Source organism: Haliaeetus leucocephalus, unplaced genomic scaffold (genome assembly GCF_000737465.1).
Source record: "Haliaeetus leucocephalus isolate CR32 unplaced genomic scaffold, Haliaeetus_leucocephalus-4.0 Scaffold61, whole genome shotgun sequence".
Taxonomy (NCBI): domain Eukaryota; kingdom Metazoa; phylum Chordata; class Aves; order Accipitriformes; family Accipitridae; genus Haliaeetus; species Haliaeetus leucocephalus.
Window position 1 is genome coordinate 446,886 of NW_010972497.1, and position 20,443 is coordinate 467,328.

The following is a 20,443-nucleotide window of genomic DNA, read 5'->3' on the forward strand; positions in this document are numbered from 1 at the left end:
CCCTGAGTGCCTTTTTCCCCCCCCCCCCCCCCAAACAAACAACCCACCCCCAAAACGAAAAAAATGCCACAACAAACCAAAAATTAAATTTCAGAGAACAATTCATTTACTTCATTTTTTAACTACTGAGGAATTTTTATTGTAATTAAGTGTACTCCTTGCCACACTTTTGAAGTGAGATATATACAGAATATGGTTTTGTTTAGATTTGAAACAGATCACCAAAAGGTATACTGGCACAATACAAATGTTTGTGGTTGCACTCATTCAGGAGCCTGTTTTATCAGTTTGGAAAGGAATAGAATCCATACAGTTTCACTATATAGAGTTAGACATTTGGACATCCTGTACATATCTATAAATATATTTGATGTTCTTTGAGTGCTTGTACAGGTGTATGCATTCACACAGTGACTGCACTCAAAGGCACTGCTAGTTGGAAAAATGTCACTCTGGGGCTATATTTATAGGAAGATGTGTAAGTTGCACTTACTGCTAAGTATGTGTCTGTAAAAGAGGTAAGATGTGTTCTCAGTCTCATTTCCTTTTAGGTGCATGGTTAAAGTTAGCTCAAATTCAAGTGATTTTTCTCACTTCATCTAGCTTTCTTTAGACTGAAGCTTTTCGATCTACTTTAATGCTCTTTACTTAATTATCCTAGTTTGTGTGGGTTTGTTTTTCCTCATTTCACAGAGATTGATTTATCCAGGAAAATTCAACTAGTTTTAGATGGGAGGAGGAGAGTTGGTTGGATTTTTCTGTTGTTGTTAGATGATTGTAATTAGGGTCTCTGACTCTTTGACAAATGAAGATATTCTGAGGTTAAGCCTTAGTAATGTCCCTGTGAAATGCATCTGTCCTTATATGTGTAGAATCCACATCTGAGGCCAGTCATGCTTCAAGCAAGTGCAAGCCATTGTCATTTCTCTTGTTGTCACTGCTGTTGTTAGAATCATTACGTAGTCATTATGCATATTGGCCTCTGCAGCCCTCCTGTATGTGAATACTACTTTGCTTGGCCTCAGTCACCTTGAATGAATATGTTCATAAGTGCCCTTAAGTAATCTTTTTCCTTTCCTGTAGCTGCTTTTATGGCAGAAGTGCTTTCTAAGTGTAAATTCCCCGCCTGTTTCTACCCTGCTCCCTCAAAAATCTTTCAAGGGTTCACAGGCATTGTGGGATCAAAAAAGATACAAGAGCAACGTTGCCATATTGCTTCACATGGATCTGTGCACGTTATGCAAATGTGGCAGCTTATGCAGCCTATCTAGTTTAAGCTAAAGCAAAACTTCTTTGACTGTGTGTGTTTAAAAGTGCATTCAAAAGTTATAGGTATAAATGATAAACCTCAAATGTGAGTTTCAGGTAGGCAAATCTTTTTACTGAGTAACCTTCTAAACTGATGACTGAATCAAACCTTTAAAAAAATATGAACATACATATGAACAGAGAGAGAAGATGCTATTTTGGTATACCAAGGGAGACTTCTTGTTGTGGGTTGCTGACCAGAATAGGTAATCTTGGGGAATGAATGTATTCTGCATGTGGAGAAACAGAAAGAAGAAATCATTAGTCCCAAATATCTCCCTTCCTCTAGGTCTGGTTAGGAGTTGGGAGGTGAGCAGTATAAGAACTCATTGTATGTAACCTTGTGTCATGGCCGATGTTACCAAAATCACCATATACTTTGCAGGAATTTCTTTGGTGAAGAGCTCAGAAAGAATAAATACATGGAATCTTGTTAGTGTTGGAGTCAAAGTAGTTACTTAACATATTTGAAAAATTCCCTAGTTTTTAATGCACATATTAATATTCATTAATGGTCACTCTTCTATATATGTATCTCCTTCCCAGAATTCCTGTGAATCTTTTGTGGATTTGGAAAGTGAGACAGGAACATTGGTTTTTGCTGTGGCTGTGGCATTTAGCTGTAATTGTATACACATATGAAGAACAGAATTGCTATATGTGGCTTCAAAAGCTGTATACGAGCTTCAGCATGCTGATCCATAGCATGTGTAAAGTATAGAGGAAGGACGTCAAATTTCTGGTTTTTATTGCAGAATTTGATTAGTGGAAAAAAGTTGATTATCAAAATGAAGTAAATTTGATGTAAAAGCTTTCAAAAATTTTTAAACAATACCTAAAATAATGATTGCATTTTTTTCACTTTTGACAATGTCCTTTGATGTATTTAAGAATATTTTCATACCAATATATATATTCTTACTCTTACCAGGGTTATTTATTATATAGAGATGCGAATAATCACAGTATGACAGCTGTAAGAATAAACCCTGAAACTTTGGAACAAGACGGTACAGTTGCTTTGCCAGGTAAGAACGTCCAGATACGAGAAGATGGTTATAGTTCACTGTTTACATGCTATGTATTTTCAGGTAAGCAGAAAGGAAATTGAGACAGATTTTGAGATCACAAAGAGACTGCTTTTTTATGACTTTGATTTGCTGTGTTAGACTAGCTGCAGTATTTCATTCAGAGGTCTTGCATCTTACTCCAACTACTGGAAGAATATTGCAACATTTTAGAATGTATGGTCATATTAATTTAAAGACTCCAAGAGCTTAACTTCCTTCTTAAAGAATTTTTATTTCTTCCTCGTTTGAACTTCGAGCATTTGGCTCAGATACAACTTTGTTTCCAGTATCTGTTACATGTAGGTAGTTACAAACTATGACCAAAGCCATTTTTAAATATAGGTAGAAATGTATCCAAAAAACAAAGGAGGCTAATGAGCACTGATGGACCATGCTTCTGATGTTTAAACTGGTGGGGGTTTTTGTTTGTTTGGGGATATTTTTCTGTAGTTTAGTTTTTGTTTGGGTTTTCTGTTTGGCTTTTTTCCTTGGCTTTTTTGCAGAGGATCCTCATAACTTGGGTCTCTGTTTAGAAAATGAGGATGTTCCTGGAACATGTTTTAATGGCCTCCTCGTGAAACACATCTGTTCTTAGCCACTCATGTGAACAGTAGAAGGGCACAAGAATATCTTTTGATTGAACAGTGATAGGTTTATTCTATAGATGAGGAGAAAGATTTTGTGTTGTATCCTGACAAAAATAAGAAGGCACTGACTGAAACCTCAGAAAAATTCTGTAGGCTTTTTGTATTTCAAACACAAACAGTAATTTTTGAAACAAACTATGAATGTAGAATCTAGTCTATGCAACTTTCTGCAAGTCCTTAAAATGTGGATGTCTATTTAAGCTGCTTGGTCTTTGTGGGGCTGTATGAGAAATTTGAGTGAGGGCACATTCAAGGACCTGACAAATTGCCTTGTAGGATTGCTTTTCCACTTTTTTCACCTCAAGGCAGCTTCTTCAACCAGTAGGGTCCTTTGAGGTCCTTAATTAAGTTACCATTGGTAAAGAAATCAGTGCAATTCATGAGTCTTGAGGGACACTTGAGCACATTTGAAGTCTACAACTCTGAGCTGTTAGCTTTATCTTGCAAATTTCAGTGACAAGCATCATTCTGCAAGACAGCCTTGTGTTTATACTATAAAAAGGCACAAATTAAACAAGAGTATGCCTTCTAAACAAAAATGTATTAATCTTTCAGTGCAAAAGCAAATCTTATAACTGTGGGAATACCCATTCAGAAATCCCTCAAACTATTTCACACAATTGCATTTCGTGTGGTTTGTGATGCTATGAAAGTGGATGCTAGATGTTCTTCATAACTCTTACCCTTTGTATTTCAGCCCTTGAACTTTGCTGGTTTGCTTTGTGCACTTCTACACACTTACCTCAGTGTTATATTGTGAGCAGATATGGCCTTGTTCTTTTGGCTAGGACAAATTCCAAGGGGTCCACTTCTGGTTATTTCTGTTTCCTTTTAGAAGGAAATAAATGAAGGTGGGGGGAGGGTATGTGACCTATCCTGAGGAAGCCTGAGTAGGTACATATCTCTAAACAGTAGTGGCTGCCCCACTGTAATCTTAATAATGACCTGCAGCATGTTGTAGTTCTGAAAAACGACATGGGATAGAACTAGAGGGCAGTAACCTTGCTAACAGCTGAATACTGACATGACTCCAACTATTTGCTCCTAGTTGGTAATGGTGTTCAGACATGGCTCTATCTGGAGTTAATCTCTTTCAAATTCCTGGGCTGGTGATATTGCATTTAAATAAGGTATTCATATTTATTCTTACAGGGATGCGTAGGAGATTAGGAGTTCATTAGGAGATGTGATTAGGAATTGATCCTAGCTACAAGTTGTGACCTTTGGAAACTCAGTGAACTATGGAACATTATCTTCTCCTTTCTCAGACAGTAGGATCCACCAGCTTCTCGAAACCATAAACTTCTATTTCAGAGGGCAGTCTTTCTGCTCTGATAGATGATCTAGCAAATCTGACAACATATCTGGAACTACCAGACTGTATGTCATCATTCTTGTATCTGATGCCTTTGCCAAGCTTCATACACTGTCCTTGAGCTGTGGATCTGTCTACCCAGTTCCAAATGTCATAAAAGAATCCCTGAGTTCTATGAGATTTTCTAGGTGATTGGACCTGAATTTACAGAGGAGGTTTTCATCTTGACCATTTCTTTAACAGTAATTCTTACTCCCTACCTTAGAGAAAGGTTGCTATGTTCAGCTGAAGAAGTTGAAGTTACATGGTATATGGTTTCATTGTTCTTTGAAATTACACATTAATATCTTGGAGCTCAGGACTATTCACTTAGTCTGAAAAGTACTGCTAACTGAGGGTAGCCTAAATGAATTCAAGAGTACTTATTAGCCAGGTACGGGATGCACTATGTAAATACGGAAGGTGATGCTTGACAGTCAATATCTCCTGAAGCCTCTAAGGAGGCTGTGATTAACAGATGTCTGTAGTTATGTCCTTTAAGTAAAACATAAGCCCTTTCTGTTACAGTAATCTCCAGAGAGAAACCTTGGATATCTTTGTAGCCAGAGTAATTTCCAAAGTCAGATTGAATAAGACTACAATTGATCATAAGAGCTCCTTGCTAGCTGAGACACTATACTATCCTACTTGTCACAGATATTCCATTTGCCTTCCATTTTCTACTCTCCCCATTAATTTGATATTTAATGCTGGGCCTGGATGTTATCTAATCAAGTGCTAATATTCAGGAAGTCTTCTGAAGAACATACATTAAAAAAAAAAAAAAAAAAAAGGCAAGCATCCCTGTTCCAGATTTCTTCTATGAACACACCTACCAAACATACAAACAACCCCCAAAAATGTTTACTGGGAGGCTTGTCTTTTCTTGAAATGACTCAAGAAGTAGGCCAAACAGTGTAATATGGACCCACTGGTGGCCAGAATATCCTCTTTCCTTGACTGTTATGCTTACATGAGCATGTAGTTTTCAGCCATTCAATGGATCTTAATACTTACTAACTTCCTATAACCTTTCAGAAAAGTTATTTAGATAATTTTTGAAACTTCAAGTTACTAACAACTCTTGTTTTATCACTAATATCACATTGCAGCATAGAGAATTAGTAACATGAATGGACTTTGGTCATTAAATCCAAGATTATTTTTGAGAGAGCAATTTTTCAAACTTCAGTGTATCTGTCATTCTCCATCCTGCTTGCTGCTTACCCTCTTTGTGATTCATATCTGTGTGTGCTCTAAGGGGGAGGTTGCCTAATTTAGGTCTGTTACTTCAAGATGGGAGAATTAGAGAAGGCCACCTAATGCATATTCTATTCCTGGTAAGATACTATATTGGACTGGGCAGTATAGTACTAAAAAGTAAACAGGTTTATGGGTTTGTGAATACTGTGGGGGTTTTTCAGCTGTATTATTCTTAATAAAATGCTCTAGCTAGCTAGCAAAAAATAGCAAATGGTTGTGCCAGAAGGATATTATGGATATATTATGTGTGCTTCATTTAGCATTAAATTTGTTAGATAAAATGACTGATACTGGATCTTTGTTCAGGTTATGAAACAGATTATTTAGAGTGTAAAGTAGCTGTCCTGTAGTATTTTTGGAAGAGGTCTATTTCCTGTGTAATCAGTGAAACAAGCACCACACAAGCCATATAATACCAATCTCTTAGTAGCTCCATCAGCAGAGCAAGAAGGGAAGAAGAGATGGTGTAGGGACATACTTTTAAACTTGTAGAGAAAGTGTCCTTTTTCTTTTTTTCCCCTAATATGGGCAGAATTCTTTCCCTGCCTTTTTTTCTTGGAAATAGTTGACCTGTTTTCAATAAATGTATGATGCATTCAAGTATATGCTTTATAGTTTTCCAAAAAATGTCAAATTAATAGTTTGGTGAAATTTATGAACAATGGAAAAATGAGATGAATAATGAAGAGTTTGATTCTGTTTCATTTATTTCTGTAGGTTTTATAAGCTGGACTGATGAAAATTTTCTTTAAAGATAATGGCCCTTATTAAAAAAAAAAAAGTCTCTGGGGAAGGAGAAAGACTAACACTCCCAGAAAATTGGAATTTAGTTGTGTTGTAATAGTTTAGAATACCCCTCACAGGTGAATATTAAATGTTTTTGTAGTTAAATATTGGGGTAGCCCCTTATATTTCATACAATGAGAAATGCTTTAATAACTCTTAAAGGGTGTCATGGTTTAACCCCAGCTGGCAACTAAGCACCACGCAACTGCTCACTCACTTCCCCCCTACCCAGTGGGATGGGGGAGAGAATCGGAAAGAAAAGGTAAAACTTGTGGTTTGAGGTAAGAACAGTTTAATAGAACAGAAAAGAAGAAACTAATAATGATAAGGATAACAATAATAAAATGACAATAATAATAAAAAAATTGGAATATACAAAACAAGTGATGATCACCACTCACTGACTGATGCCCAGTTAGTTCCTAAGCAGCGATCCCCCCAGGCCAACTCCCCCCAGTTTATATACTGGACATGACATCACATGGTACGGAATACCCCTTTGGCCACTTTGGGTCAGCTGCCCTGGCTGTGTCCCCTCCCAACGGCTTGTGCCCCTCCAGCCTTCATGCTGGCTGGGCATGAGAAGCTGAAAAATCCTTGACTTGTTGCTAAGTAGTGTTTAGACTAACTGAAAACATCAGTGTGTTATCAACATTCTTCTCATACTGAACCCAAAACATAGCAGTACACCAGCTACTAGAAAGAAAATTAACTCTATCCCAGCTGAAACCATGACAAGGGACAAAAGAGTATTATATGCTTTTGGTGAGAGAGGAGATCCTAGCATAAAATAGTGTTATCAGGACAGTATGACCTCTCTTTAGACCGACTACAACTCCCATAGTCTGATTGTAGTGAGAATGAATTAGACAGAAGCAGAGAACAGTGTGTGTATGTTAATATAAACTGATGCAGTGCACTTCATCTTTCTCTCACAGACTGTCATACTGAAGGGCAGAATATCCTTTTCACTGATGGAGAATATATTAATCAAATAGCAGCATCTAGAGATGTAAGTATTACATATGATGGGTAAACTATTTTTCTCTCAACTGAATTGTTTTATTTTACAATACTTAGAGCTTCTTTTTTGCTTAATGTTTGGCTTTTTCTTCACTAACACAAGACGTCTATGTAACTAGACATAATAAGAAACTGCCATATTTGTGCATAAAAGAGCAGTATTTTGGTATTTATCAACACAATTTTGATTTGTGATGGATTTTTCAGGTTTCCTTTTATTTTTGAGGTAAGTTTTAAGAAAAACTTTGTTGCTTTTTCTGAGAAAAAAATCTTATACATGGAATAATGGCTTTTTAACATGTTATTCTGCAGGGCCTCTGTGGGATAAGCTTCTCAGAGCTTAATTATAATTTTTTTTTCTAATTTAATTTCCTGTAATTGCTTTGGTACTTTTGGGGGAATTTCAGCCAGATTTAATAGAAAAGGTATGAAAGATACTACATTCCAATAGATTTTTATATGAAAATTGCCTATTGGCCAAAGCTGTGGAAACCCAAATAAGTGCTTCTACTAGCGGCAAAACAGTTCTAGCTGTTCTGTTTTGTTCAGCAGACAGTTCTTACTTTTTTGACAGTGAGAAAGCTGTAAAACAGGGATGGGGCAGGGGTGGGGTGAGATAGGGTTGGCAAAAGATACCAGATATGCAACTATAAGAAAACCAGGATTAATCCATTTCCTTGTTAACAGAACAACTTTTTTTAACATGGCCAAATGAAGATACTTCATCTGCACTTGTAGACAGAAACCTGTTTCAGCTACTCTTTAAAGCACTCACTCTTAAACTGCATGCAGAATTTTGGGTTCTAAATCTGAAGATATTGAGGGCTTAAAAGATAGACGTAAATAGTTATAAAAGCAAGTTTTCTGTAGTGAGATTCAGAGTTAATTATTTCTATAGCAATTCACTATTTTTATAGTGTTCATAGTGTGTTTTCATAAAATTCAGTATGTGTTTAAGGTCTGTCAGATGCTTATCTTCAGCTCATCCTGTTTGGCACTTTCTTCTTTTCTCCTCTATAATAAATGTTACTTTATCAATGTGTTCTCTGATAATTTACTCTGAAATAGTATTATACTAATGTACTTAGGCCATGAAAAGTAAATTAATGCATTTATTATACAGTATAAAGTAGATTTTTATTTATTTATTGCAGGATGGCTTTGTAGTGCGAATATTTGCAACAAGCACTGAGCCAGTACTGCAACAAGAACTGCAGCTTAAGCTTGCAAGAAAATGCTTACATGCCTGTGGCATCTCATTGTTTGATCTGGAGAAAGACTTGCACATTATCAGTAAGTTCTCTTCTTTGAAGGTTAATAACAAGCCTAATAATTCAAATAATAAAACTGAAACACTGTCCTTCCCTTTTTTGCCTTTATTATGTGCAGGAAGGTATAGCTCCATTATAAACACGTGGAGAAGTACAAAGGTTTTAAAACTGCTAAAGCATTGTTTGACTCAGTAATCCATACGCTCATTTTGAACCACCTTTCTGTCTATAGCACTATTCATGGTTTTCCAGTATTTTCCTCTAGTTGTATAATAAATATATAATTGTTTGAAGCTTGGACTTCGTGATAGTGCTCATATAACAGGTAGTTAAGCAATAGAACTCCTTGCTGTAGGTCAAAGTTAACAATAGTTAAAAGGACTGCTGGCTGAATTAATGGAAAAGAAATGCATTGAAAGATACTAAATACGTGGAAAATACCTTTGCATCAGAATTTGGGATGCAAAATTGTTGGTGTCTACAAAGGTATTTTGGAGAAATATTAGTTGGCCTTTGCTTTGGGTTTTTTTGCTGTTAGGTGTCTGCTTTGGGCACTGTCAGAACAAAAGCATATTTGACCACATGAACCTTTTTTCTGACCAACTTCAGTTGCTTTTATGCTGGTGCTTTTTTCCCATTTGAACAACTCTGCCAGGTCTAGCCCAGTAAGCCTTCTTGTGGCAGCAAAACTTTGTTTCACTTGTAACTTCCTTAGAATCTTTGTTACGACAAAATCTCCCTGGCAGAGTTAGGTCCGTAAACTGGTCTGTGAAACTGCCTGGTTAAACTGTCCAGTTAACGCAATCTTACTTGTCACACAGGTACAGGGTTTGATGAGGAATCAGCTGTCCTTGGTGCTGGAAGAGAGTTTGCACTAATGAAAACTGCTAGTGGAAAGGTACTGAAAATGTTCTGTAATAAATAGCAAATTTCATCAATGTATTTCTACATGTTTTTTAATTTAATTATTATTTTCCACAACTCCTTTTTGCCTCTTTAGTATGTTAGAATGAATTTATATGACTGTTTTTCAATACATTTTCGGAGCCCACTTTAAAGGGAAAAAGGCAAATGGTTATTTGAAAACATAAACAGATGGTATTGCAACCGTTGAGAAATCTGTGGCTTGAATCTATAGGAATTTCTACAGTCAGTCTTACCTAGAGACAGTGTGAGGGTTTATTTTAGATTTGGGGGACAAAATTACCTTTTGTCTACAAATGATATGCTAGCACATTTGCGAAATTTTTTACCCATAACTTTCCATAAACAGTCTGACCATAAGTAATTTATTTAAATCGCAACCTGAGTTTTCCAATCCTTCAGAGAACTATTGACTTCCCCTATGCAAAGTTTTCAATTGATTTCTTTAAACCTATTCTTAATGATTTGATATGTTGATTCTGCTCAGTGGAGACTGTTTTTCAGAGGCATTTGCATATTCATTGAAATTGAGAAATAATTCTGCTTACTGTCACTATGACTTTTTACGTTATTTACTGTGTTTCTATTTTGGTTTAGGAAACTAATGTTATTTTACTTGTATAAGCGTAGTTCTTTGTTTTCCTGTGTTCAGAATTTTATTGCTTTATTGGAATGAAGGCCTTGCTCTGCTGCTGTCAAAACAGTGAGATTGGTGAAAATGTTCATAAATAAACGTAACTATATTTTCCTAATAGAATTTAGTAGTTTGAAACAGAATTTGATCAAGCAGAACTCTTTAGACATTGGAGGAGACAGATTAATTTGATCTTCAGACTAACAAATGCCTCTTCAATATAAAATTAACAAATTTCCTAGTTTTGATCTCTAAAGTTATGTGTTTAGGTATGAAACACACTTGGTAAGACAATGAAAAATGGCTTTAGGTGCCCACATAGGTTTAACACAGCCATTTTATATTACTGTTGAGTAACATGGTTCTAGACGAAACCTTTTTTTAGTTCATATCAGTTTTTCATTTGTTCATGTGAAATATTTTAGTCCATGTTATTTATGTATTCAGTGGCCACTGTGCATTTACTGAAAATGTTTTAAAAATGTGTTGAAGCATATTAAAATTTGTAGTAATTGGTATTTTTAATTATTTTTATTATAATACTATGTTGTTTTAACACAGACCAGACATTTCTCTTAAGTGTTTTAAATGCTTGGTTTCCTCTGAGTAGTTTCTTCTGAACAGTTCTGTCTTGTGTGTTCAACTCATCTAGCCAAACAATTATATGTGAAAACTAACTCTGTGGCACAGTAGAAAGCGCATTTCAAAACAAGCAGAATCTAATCAGAATGTTTCCCCCATTAAGTCAAAATTCATGGGTTTAGGATAGAGATATTGAAAGGTGTAAACAATGTCAGGAGAAGTTCTGTATGGTTTGAAATGACAGGATTTCAAAACAATGCAACTTTAACAATGAAGCAAGTTTGAAGTGCTGTGGCATAACTGAAAACAATACACTGTTTTCTCCTAGATTTATTATACTGGCAAATATCAGAGCCTTGGAATCAAACAAGGTGGTCCCTCAGCAGGAAAATGGGTTGAACTCCCAATCACAAAATCTCCAAAGATTATTCAGTTCTCTGTTGGACATGATGGCTCACATGCCTTACTCGTGGCTGAGGATGGAAGCATATTCTTCACAGGTTCGGCTAGTAAAGGAGAGGATGGCGAATCAAGTACGTATTATGTTTGCTTGATCAATGGTTAATAAAAGCCTATTAACCACCTTTTAATTTGAAAAGATGAGTTTTAACATTTTCCAAGAACATGTAGGCATGCCGTTGGGTTTGAATTTTACGCCAGCCACAGGTCCTGACAACCAGTGCCACTGTCTCTCCCAGCTAGAGATGTTGATCTCAGTTTTACCACAGTTGGGATTGTGTGGTGGGAGTGCTATTTTAGCATTGTCCTGAGAAAAGGCAGTCATAATTTTGGTCAAGACGCCATGCTGTCTGCCTGGGACTTTGTCTGAAAAACTGAAGAGCCAAACTTTTGCCTCTTCACTGTTGTTTGAGAGAACTTTGGAAATGGGTGTTTTGCCAGCTAATGCCTCTCCGTAATGGAGAGGTACAATGGTTAGAAATTGTAGAAGCACGGTCTTCTGTGCTTGGTCAAGCAGAGCCCTTCAGACATTAGAGAAGACAGATTAATTTGATCTTCAGACTAAGAAATGCCTCTTCAATATAAAATTATCAAATTTCCTAGTTTTGATCTCTCAAGTTCTGTGTTTAGGTTGAAATACACTTTATAAGACAATGAAAGATAGCTTTAGATGCCCTAAAGCTGTGATCTGCTGTGATATTAAATTAAATACTTCACTTTAGGAAACAGACTGTTCTGTTATGTTGTGTTAGATTAATTTAAAAAAAAAAAAGAAGGAAGAATGTGTTTTGAAAAATACCTAGTTCCTGAGGATCTTAAAACAAAGTTGATATTTTTGAGTTGTCAGCCTCACGATGTGTACATTTTAATAGGATAATGTAATATATATTTCATAGATGGCATTTTCATATAGTGTTGAAGCCTAACTCAAATTCAAATTAATCTCTCATTCTCTCTGTTGTAATAGTGTAGTTTGATGTTACCATTAAAATTAATATATTTTTCACAAAGCAGGTTTGTGGAAAACTTCGGTCTGCTAGCCATAGAATTTAAACACAAATTTAATAAGACTGAAATTTTTGTGCCTCAGTGCAGTCAGTTAGAAATATGATAAATAACACTCAAAAGTTGGTATAAAATTCAAGACTAGGTGGTAGTAGTAGATGGTTAGAATTCAAAAATTGATTTAAAATACAATTTAAAAATAGATTTAAAATCTTGAGAAACGGCAGTGGTAGAGTCCAGCTTTGTCTCAATCAGCTTGTGTAGGAGGTTTACTCTTCAAGAAAGTTGTTAACAAAAGCTCAGTGGGCTGCATACATGAGGTATGGCATAGCTCATGCAGAAACAAAGCATATTTAACTTGTTCCTGTGAAAGATTAACTACACTGACAGTATTCCCCAAGAATGTGTGGGGTTTCCCATGAAATATAACTAAAATACAGGCAAGAACATATTTTAAGTTTTGATAGTGCGTATGGAGTGGATTCTTGAATGTATTCGGGGGAGAGGAACTTAAGTAGTACTCCTGTGTAAAAGTCTTTGGATAACAAACATGGTATGTGCTATAGTAACTTTGTAGAGTCTATTTAAATGCAAATCTACTGAAAACTGTGTGGGACAAAATCATACTACTTTTTCCAGTAAATGTAGAGTAAATTTAAGAGATTCAAATAAAAAGATTTCAGGAAATACATTTAAAAGCACAAATTTCAGGATTTCTTTGCACAGTTATTGGGAAGTTATCCAGAATACAATTAAACTGATTCATTTCGTTGTATATTTAATTAATCTACAATTTCAGGTGAAATAAAAATTTAGCACTTTGAAGTAAATTGCTGTCACTGCTTTTGTTTATACTAGTAAAATTTAGGTGAGAAGATTTAGTACTTACTAGATCTTATTGTAGAATCTACTCAAGGACATGATCAAGGTCTTTCTGAGTTCTTTTAAAAGAAGTTCAACTCTCTTCTGACTCATCTGGTTCTCTTTGTCACTCAAATTTGGCTCAGAGTGGATATGCACAAGTTTTAATTCTTCTCCCCTGTTTTCTTTTAAACCTGGGCAGGGAGACTGGGTTTCTGTCAGTAAGGGTGGGTGGGTGTTTTTTGTAGCAAGTTGGTAATTGTCAGCAAATGGAGGTAGCTGGCAGTTCTCTGACTTGGGTGAAAATTCACAGGCAGTAATGGTAGCTGTTTGTTGTTTTATCCAGTCTTCAGCTATGTTGTTACTGTTTTCTTTGAGGCCAGATTGCAAAAAATGATTTGGGGATGGGCTTTTTTTAGTATTTTTTCTTCCTTTTTTCATCTTGTGGGAATCTGTTGTGACTCACAGGTTTTCTAAATATGGTTCTAATAAATAGAGAATTTAATATTTTTCTTTTAAATAAATGAACTTGTGTAACATTTTTCTGTGAACTTATTGTGCATATATTGTCATATATATACTTCGCTGATAGCAATGAGGACTTTTTTTACTATGCGCTGCTTTGTAAAGTTCATAAAGTTAGTTCAATATATATATATATATAAAAAAAAGAAAAACTTGAAGAATCATTCCTGAAAGATACTTATCTAATCATGACTTTGCTTGCCATTGAATTTTTTGAGAGAAACCACTGTAATACAATAAAAATTAGACCAGGAGATCACACAGATGGGGTTTTTTTCAGTAGCAGTCTAAAAACTAACCCCTAATTGTAAAACAAATGTTATTATGCCTTTGAAGGTTTTTTGGTAGAATGACTTGCAATTTATTTATTTATTTATTTGAAGCTAAAAGCAGACGGCAGTCAAAACCATATAAGCCTAAAAAAATTATTAAAATGGAAGGAAAGATTGTCATATCTACAGCATGCAATAATGGAAGCAGTTCTGTAATTTCAAAAGATGGAGAACTCTACATGTTTGGAAAAGATGCCATTTACTCTGATAGTACAAGTAAGTTAAATATTTGTCTTCTAAGTGATTTCTCAAGTAGAGTAATTGAAATTAGTCTGGAAGTATTTAGCCTGCGGAAATTATGTTTGTGTGTTTCTTACTCTTCTAATAGATTTCTGAATTTCTGCTGATTCAGCCAAGTGTGACAAAGATAGAAAGAGAGAGAAGACAGTTTCCTTAAGTTCTGTAAAAATATATAGCAGCACTGGTGACAAATACCCAAATGAATGCTTCCACTAAGGAGGAAAAAAAAAAAAAAATTTGTTGTATTAATCTGACATTAGAAGGCCACACCGGAAAAAGTCACAGAAATGAGACATGTTTTGTCATGAACAAATGCTGCAGGAAACCAGGCCTTATATGTTTCTCTGCTGCTCACAAGACAGCCTGTTTTGAATTTGCAGGTGATCCAGTACATCTCAATAAAAATATTAAAGAAATAAACTCCAATGGTGTTATGACCCCTTTAGAATTGTTTTTCAGAACAAGTGATTTGCAGCAGGGTTTGATTTGGTTTTGGCTCTTCTTTCTTTGCAGGACAAATGGCCTAAGCCTAATTCTCCTTTCACTTCTTACTCTAGCACTTGTTTTTTGTAGCTGCTGTTTTTCTTCCTTGCTGTTAATTCAAAAATTGTCAGTATCCACTAGCGATTTTGTTGTATTGTTGAAATTTCCTTCTTGGGTAGAAAGTGCAATTTACCACTCAACTGTTTTATGTTTTATAGGTTTAGTAACAGATTTGAAAGGCCATTTTGTGACTCAAGTAGCCATGGGCAAAGCTCACACCTGTGTATTAATGAAGAATGGTGAAGTTTGGACATTTGGCGTAAATAATAAAGGACAGTGTGGACGAGACACAGGCTCCATGAGCCAGGGAGGAAAGGGTGAGGGACCTACATTATTCCTTTTGTTTTGTGTGCTGGAAAATATCACAAGTGAAAACATAGCTAAGCATTTTATTACAAAATATAATTTTGGTAACTAAAGCTTAAGTACCTGCAATGAGCTTAAAAAAAACCCAGGTATGGATGCTTTCATTTCAACTGTCAGGTATTCAGTGTTTTGCACATACTTGTAAACTTAGTTATGTTAAAAAAACCCCTCAATTACTTTTCTTTTGTCAGTGAAAAAGATTTTCTTCAAAAAAAAATTAATAAAACCAAACCTCATCACTCCTTGTCTTACTACATGCGGTTGACCCAGTAAGAAAAAATTTTCTACCTTTCCTTGTTTGCATTCAGTGTGGAGGCTGTTGTTTGCCTAAGTGGGGCTTGAATGCAAGTTTACGTCTTTCTTGGCACAACTGAACGTTTCCGTTATTCCTGAACATAGGTATGAAAAGTCAAACCTATTCACCTTTGCTGGATTGGAGTATTTTATGCCTGACGAGTAAATGACCTATTACTTGTATACTGAATAGAAATGTTTCATTTCCCTTTCAGTTGTGAAACCTAGCTATATACCCCAGCCCATGCTCAGAGAGGTTTCAAGAGTGTCATTATGCTGGCTGAGCATGCAAATCAGGCATGCCTAGTCATTTCTTTTAAAATCTGATCTGTGAGTGTTCTTCAGAGCTTCCTTAGTAGCCACTGTTGGCCTCGGAAAACAGCTGTTGTTTCAATATCTTAATTAGGTTTTGGAGTTGAGAACATGGCAACAGCAATGGATGAAGACCTAGAAGAGGAACTGGATGAAAAAGATGAGAAGTCCATGATGTGTCCTCCAGGCATGCATAAATGGAAGCTGGAGCAGTGTATGGTGTGCACTGTGTGTGGAGATTGCACAGGATATGGAGCTAGCTGTGTTAGTAGTGGGCGTCCTGACAGAGTACCTGGAGGGTAAGCAAACATATGGAAATATACTTGCTATAGTGTGTTGAATGGCTAAAGCGTGTGTTGAATGTAAACTGAGTTGATGTGTTGTTACCTTAGGCTGAAGTTTAAGATTACATCTAAAAAGAGAGTCTGTGCTTTCAAAATCTGAAGCAGGTCAAAATTTTTGTAAATAGCTTGTGATGGTTGCAGGTGATTTAGTTTTAAATGCATTTTTTTACATTTCTTTAGTGTATAGTTCTTTACTAGAAGCTGTTGAATATGAACGCTAATATAATCTGTCTCTTGACAGAGCTGCTGGCTTTGGGATAACCTTTCTTTGTCCTATGATGGAAGTTTTTTTATCTTGTTGTTCCAGTTGCTTTTATCTATTACTTCAGGGTTGCACTCCATAAAGAGCCACTGCTTTACATATTGCTGTTACTATTTCTCCAGCATTGCATGTGCTTGTTTCCTTGTTCGAGTTTTCATGTGGTGTATGTTTAAGTGACGAATAGTTAGTGCTGAGAAGTCAGTTCAGATATGTATGGTCAGTGTATGTTCCCTGGTACCACGCAACAGCAGCTAGGATTTAAACTAGCTATACTTTTTGTTTACCTCAGGAAAAATTACGTGTCCACAGATAGAACAAAGTAATAATGTATGTTTTAATTACCAAGGCATCAGTAATGCACGAAATAAGACAGTGATAAAGCAACTTTGTTTGCTGCAGAATCTGTGGCTGTGGCTCAGGTGAGTCAGGCTGTGCTGTATGTGGCTGCTGCAAGGCGTGTGCTAGAGAACTGGATGGCCAAGAAGCAAGGCAAAGAGGAATCCTTGATGCTGTAAAAGAGATGATACCTTTAGATCTCTTGCTGGGTAAGTGATATGAATTAGCAAGATGGCTTTTAATTTTCTTTTTTACTGCACATTTGTTTTTTCCTCAGTACATCTGTTTGCAATCTTTAATAAACTCAATCCCACTGCTGACTTTTGGAACTTGAATTGGATTAGCAGGTTAGTTTAGAAATAGTTTGTTCTTTTCAGTTAATATTTTGGTTAGTATTTTGATTCTTCTGTATGATAAAACTTCGTATCTTAAATAATGCAGTTCTTTCTAATCAAATTACTGAACTTTTAGACTTACAGGACAGTTTTAGTATATTGTTAAAATGGATAAAATGCTGCTTATCTGGCAGATTTATTTATTGGTGATATAGCAAAGTGGGATCATTCTGGTAAGTGAAATATTTCGAAGTTGCCCTTATTGTAGACGTGTGCCATTTTGACCTGTGCAGTTGTGGTACTAATGCTGATACTACAAAGTTGTTCTTGTCCGTTTTTGATAGCCTGAAAATTTTTCTGTAATCTTTTTATCAGGTTTTTTTGCAGTCACATAAAAGATGGGGAATATTGTTTCTTGAAAACTTTTTTTCTGTTAGAAATTTTCAGAGAGAAAAAGCTTCCAGGAATGTGGAAATTACTTTAAAAAAAAACCTGAGACACTTCCCACCACCCCCTAATCCCACCCCCCCCCAAATACCCACCTTAGGGGAAAAATTACCAACTGGTATGATTATTGGAAAATACAGTTTGGGATCTTGCCTTATAAGATCTGTTGTCACAGAATCTTTAATATTGTATTCTCTGTATTTACAACTGGGCAAATACAGGTTTTTGGAGATCAGACTTTCCTTCCTTGCTTTTTTTTATGTTTAGATTTACATAGAGCCCTTAATCCTGCATGGATACATGGATATGGTATCTAGTATAGAAAAGTACCACAAAATAATCAGATGTGTGACTTAAAATATACATCTCACCAATTTATCGGGGCGGGGAGGGGGAATAGTAATAGTAGAAAACTATATACTATACTTTCGAGTGTGGGATTTTTTTTCCCCAAGCAGAAGTTAAATAAAAACTAGAAGTGGTTCTCTTGATAAGTTAACACCAAGGACCAAAAATAACCTCACTGTGCAGTCCTGATACTTCCATACGGATATTTCTAAATGTAATTTGCTTGTATATGGCTATCACCGAAGTAGGTTTATACTGATGGTGAATGTGGCAATAGCAGCTCTGCTTCACAGCTCTATTCTCATGCATGACCAGGTGGAGTTACAGTTTTTGTGCTAAGCTCCGCTTTGCTAACTCCTCTCCTATCAGGATAGACAACAGCTCCTGGTCGTGTGTGGGCTTGGCATAGTTTGAGGTGAGGGCATGGACCACATTTGTTTGGAGAAAGGTGACAGTGCTGCCAGGTGGAGTTTTTGTTTGATGTTGGGGGCAAAGCATTTTTTTTTTTTTTAGGTTGCTGCAATTTGCTGAAAAAACGTTGGAAAAATGTAGTGCTTATAGTAGTTTTATTGTTGTGTTCAAGTCATGTTTTCTGTTTAAAAAAGTGCTTATCGGTTTGTTTCAAATTCCTGTTAAATTAGCTAGTTTGGTAAATAAATCAGATTTACCTACAGATGTATACATGCATTAAAGTAATTGCATGCTTCTTAGTAAGCACAGAGTGTATAGTGGTAAAGCATTCTTAAACTAAAAACTATCTAATCTATTTTTGAAAACATTTTCAAAATATAAACAATTTTATTCTTGTTTTAATAATAATCCTTTCTGAAACTTTTTTGGGAAAATTTGAGATAACCATAACAACTAAATATAAATATGTATATGCCTGATAGAAAGAAAGTACTAAATACTTTTCAGTGATATTGGAATTGTGGCAGATTTGTGAAAACCAGGAAATACAGAGATAAGGCCTTAAACTCTTCTACAAATTTACTCAATTGCTTTATTTCTAAATATTGTGTCAGAGCCATGTAAAAAGCAGGTAGTAAGTAGGCTTCAGTTTTCATTTACTTAACTTCTAGGGTTTATTACCGTCGTAACAATTTTTAAAGATAGTTTTACATATTTTATTTTCCTAATCTGTGTAGCTGTCCCTGTTCCTGGAGTTAATATTGAAGAACACCTTCAGTTACGGCAAGAAGAAAAGCGGCAACGTGTAAATAGGAGACATAGATTGGAAGAAGGAAGAGGTAAGTGACTTTCTTATTGATGAGGGGCTTGAACATTTTAAGCAAACAACTTAGTCTGTTTTCTAAGAATGGAAATTAATTAGTTTTGCTCCAGTGAGCCAATACAGTAACCAAACAAAAATCAGAACCTAAATAGCTAGCTTATGTTATTTAGCATGCTTTTGGAAAATTGTAAAAAATTTAACAAAGTCTACTCATAAGAATCAGAATTTTAATGGTGAAGAATAGCATTTTGTATCACTTTCATGTAGTCAATTTTCATTTTTTGCTGTTTCCTGGTTGAATAATAGGGTTTTTTTAGTGTTAGATGCTAAAACACTTTTTATATGAAGAGTTTATATGCCTTTTTATATGAAGAGTTGAAATGACTGCAAGCCTGTCTAGTGCTAGTTACCTATAATATGAATTATTTATTTATTAATATAATTATGAAAATATTATGATAATATAGAATTTCTGTTGTATAATAGCAGAATTTCTTGTTTTATAAAATGAACTTTTCAGTATTTGAATAGCATGGAAAAAATTGACACACTGACTGAATTAAAAAAACAAAACACTACATAATTTCAAAATTTTCTTGCCTTGTGTATTATCTGCTTCAGGAATTATTGTTGATTTTCCACACAAACAGTACATACCTTAACAGGTTTTCAGTACTCTTCTTGTTTTAAAATACCTCAGTGTCTTAATCTTGCAAATAATTAAAGATGAGAGATTTAGACTGATATAAAACGTAATATTTTAGTGAAGCATGATGATATGGTTGGTAAGATTATTGTGTGTTGAGAAGAGGAACAACTTTATTGGAAAGTTTTGCTCTTCAAGTTCCTGCTGTGTTAGTAAATACCATTTTGATTCTCCTTTTATGAATTAGATACTGTTTTTACTCAGATGCAAAATGCGTGTTGTGATCAAACTTAGTTCCTAGACCCCACACCAGTGAACCTTGTGGGGCAAATTGTGGCTTTATTTCACTTGCATGTAAGAAATTACGGGTCTTACCACAAATAAGGAGCAACAAGGAAGAGAAAGCTGATAGTTTCCTATGCATGTGGAAAAGCATGGAATATTTCTTTTTCTTTGAATCTTTGTGGTTAATTTTAGCTGCAAGGTGGAGAGGGGAAGACTTTTTTCTTCCTTTGTCTAGGTTATGTTGGAGCTGCATTGCATACTGCTGGCAAATACTAGGTACAGCTAACAATAATTTTTTTCTTGAATCGTCATTGAATGCCCAGATATTATTGAAAGCTGCTGCTGTTCAGCCCAGAAAGGTAATGATGACAGAGCTGGGGGGTAAATTTCAGTTGGGGGGGGGCGGG

At 35.5% G+C, this 20,443-nt stretch overlaps 1 protein-coding gene across 21 annotated transcripts in view; it reads left to right on the forward strand.

The window, feature by feature from the left end:
- The window catches only part of MYCBP2 (MYC binding protein 2, E3 ubiquitin protein ligase), a 200,644-nt gene that overhangs the window by 41,427 nt on the left and 138,774 nt on the right, over window positions 1-20,443 (forward strand). For 20 of the 21 annotated variants that reach the window (XM_010578098.1, XM_010578115.1, XM_010578175.1 and 17 more), the window contains exons 8-17: window positions 2,240-2,336; window positions 7,367-7,440; window positions 8,606-8,744; window positions 9,544-9,620; window positions 11,191-11,395; window positions 14,096-14,260; window positions 14,986-15,144; window positions 15,894-16,098; window positions 16,805-16,950; window positions 19,020-19,121. In XM_010578098.1, coding sequence (XP_010576400.1) covers window positions 2,240-2,336; window positions 7,367-7,440; window positions 8,606-8,744; window positions 9,544-9,620; window positions 11,191-11,395; window positions 14,096-14,260; window positions 14,986-15,144; window positions 15,894-16,098; window positions 16,805-16,950; window positions 19,020-19,121 — 1,369 coding nt within the window. Of the gene's footprint in view, window positions 1-2,239; window positions 2,337-7,366; window positions 7,441-8,605; window positions 8,745-9,543; window positions 9,621-11,190; window positions 11,396-14,095; window positions 14,261-14,985; window positions 15,145-15,503; window positions 15,593-15,893; window positions 16,099-16,804; window positions 16,951-19,019; window positions 19,122-20,443 lie in introns of those variants that run through there. The other variant, XM_010578182.1, reaches the window with a different exon arrangement.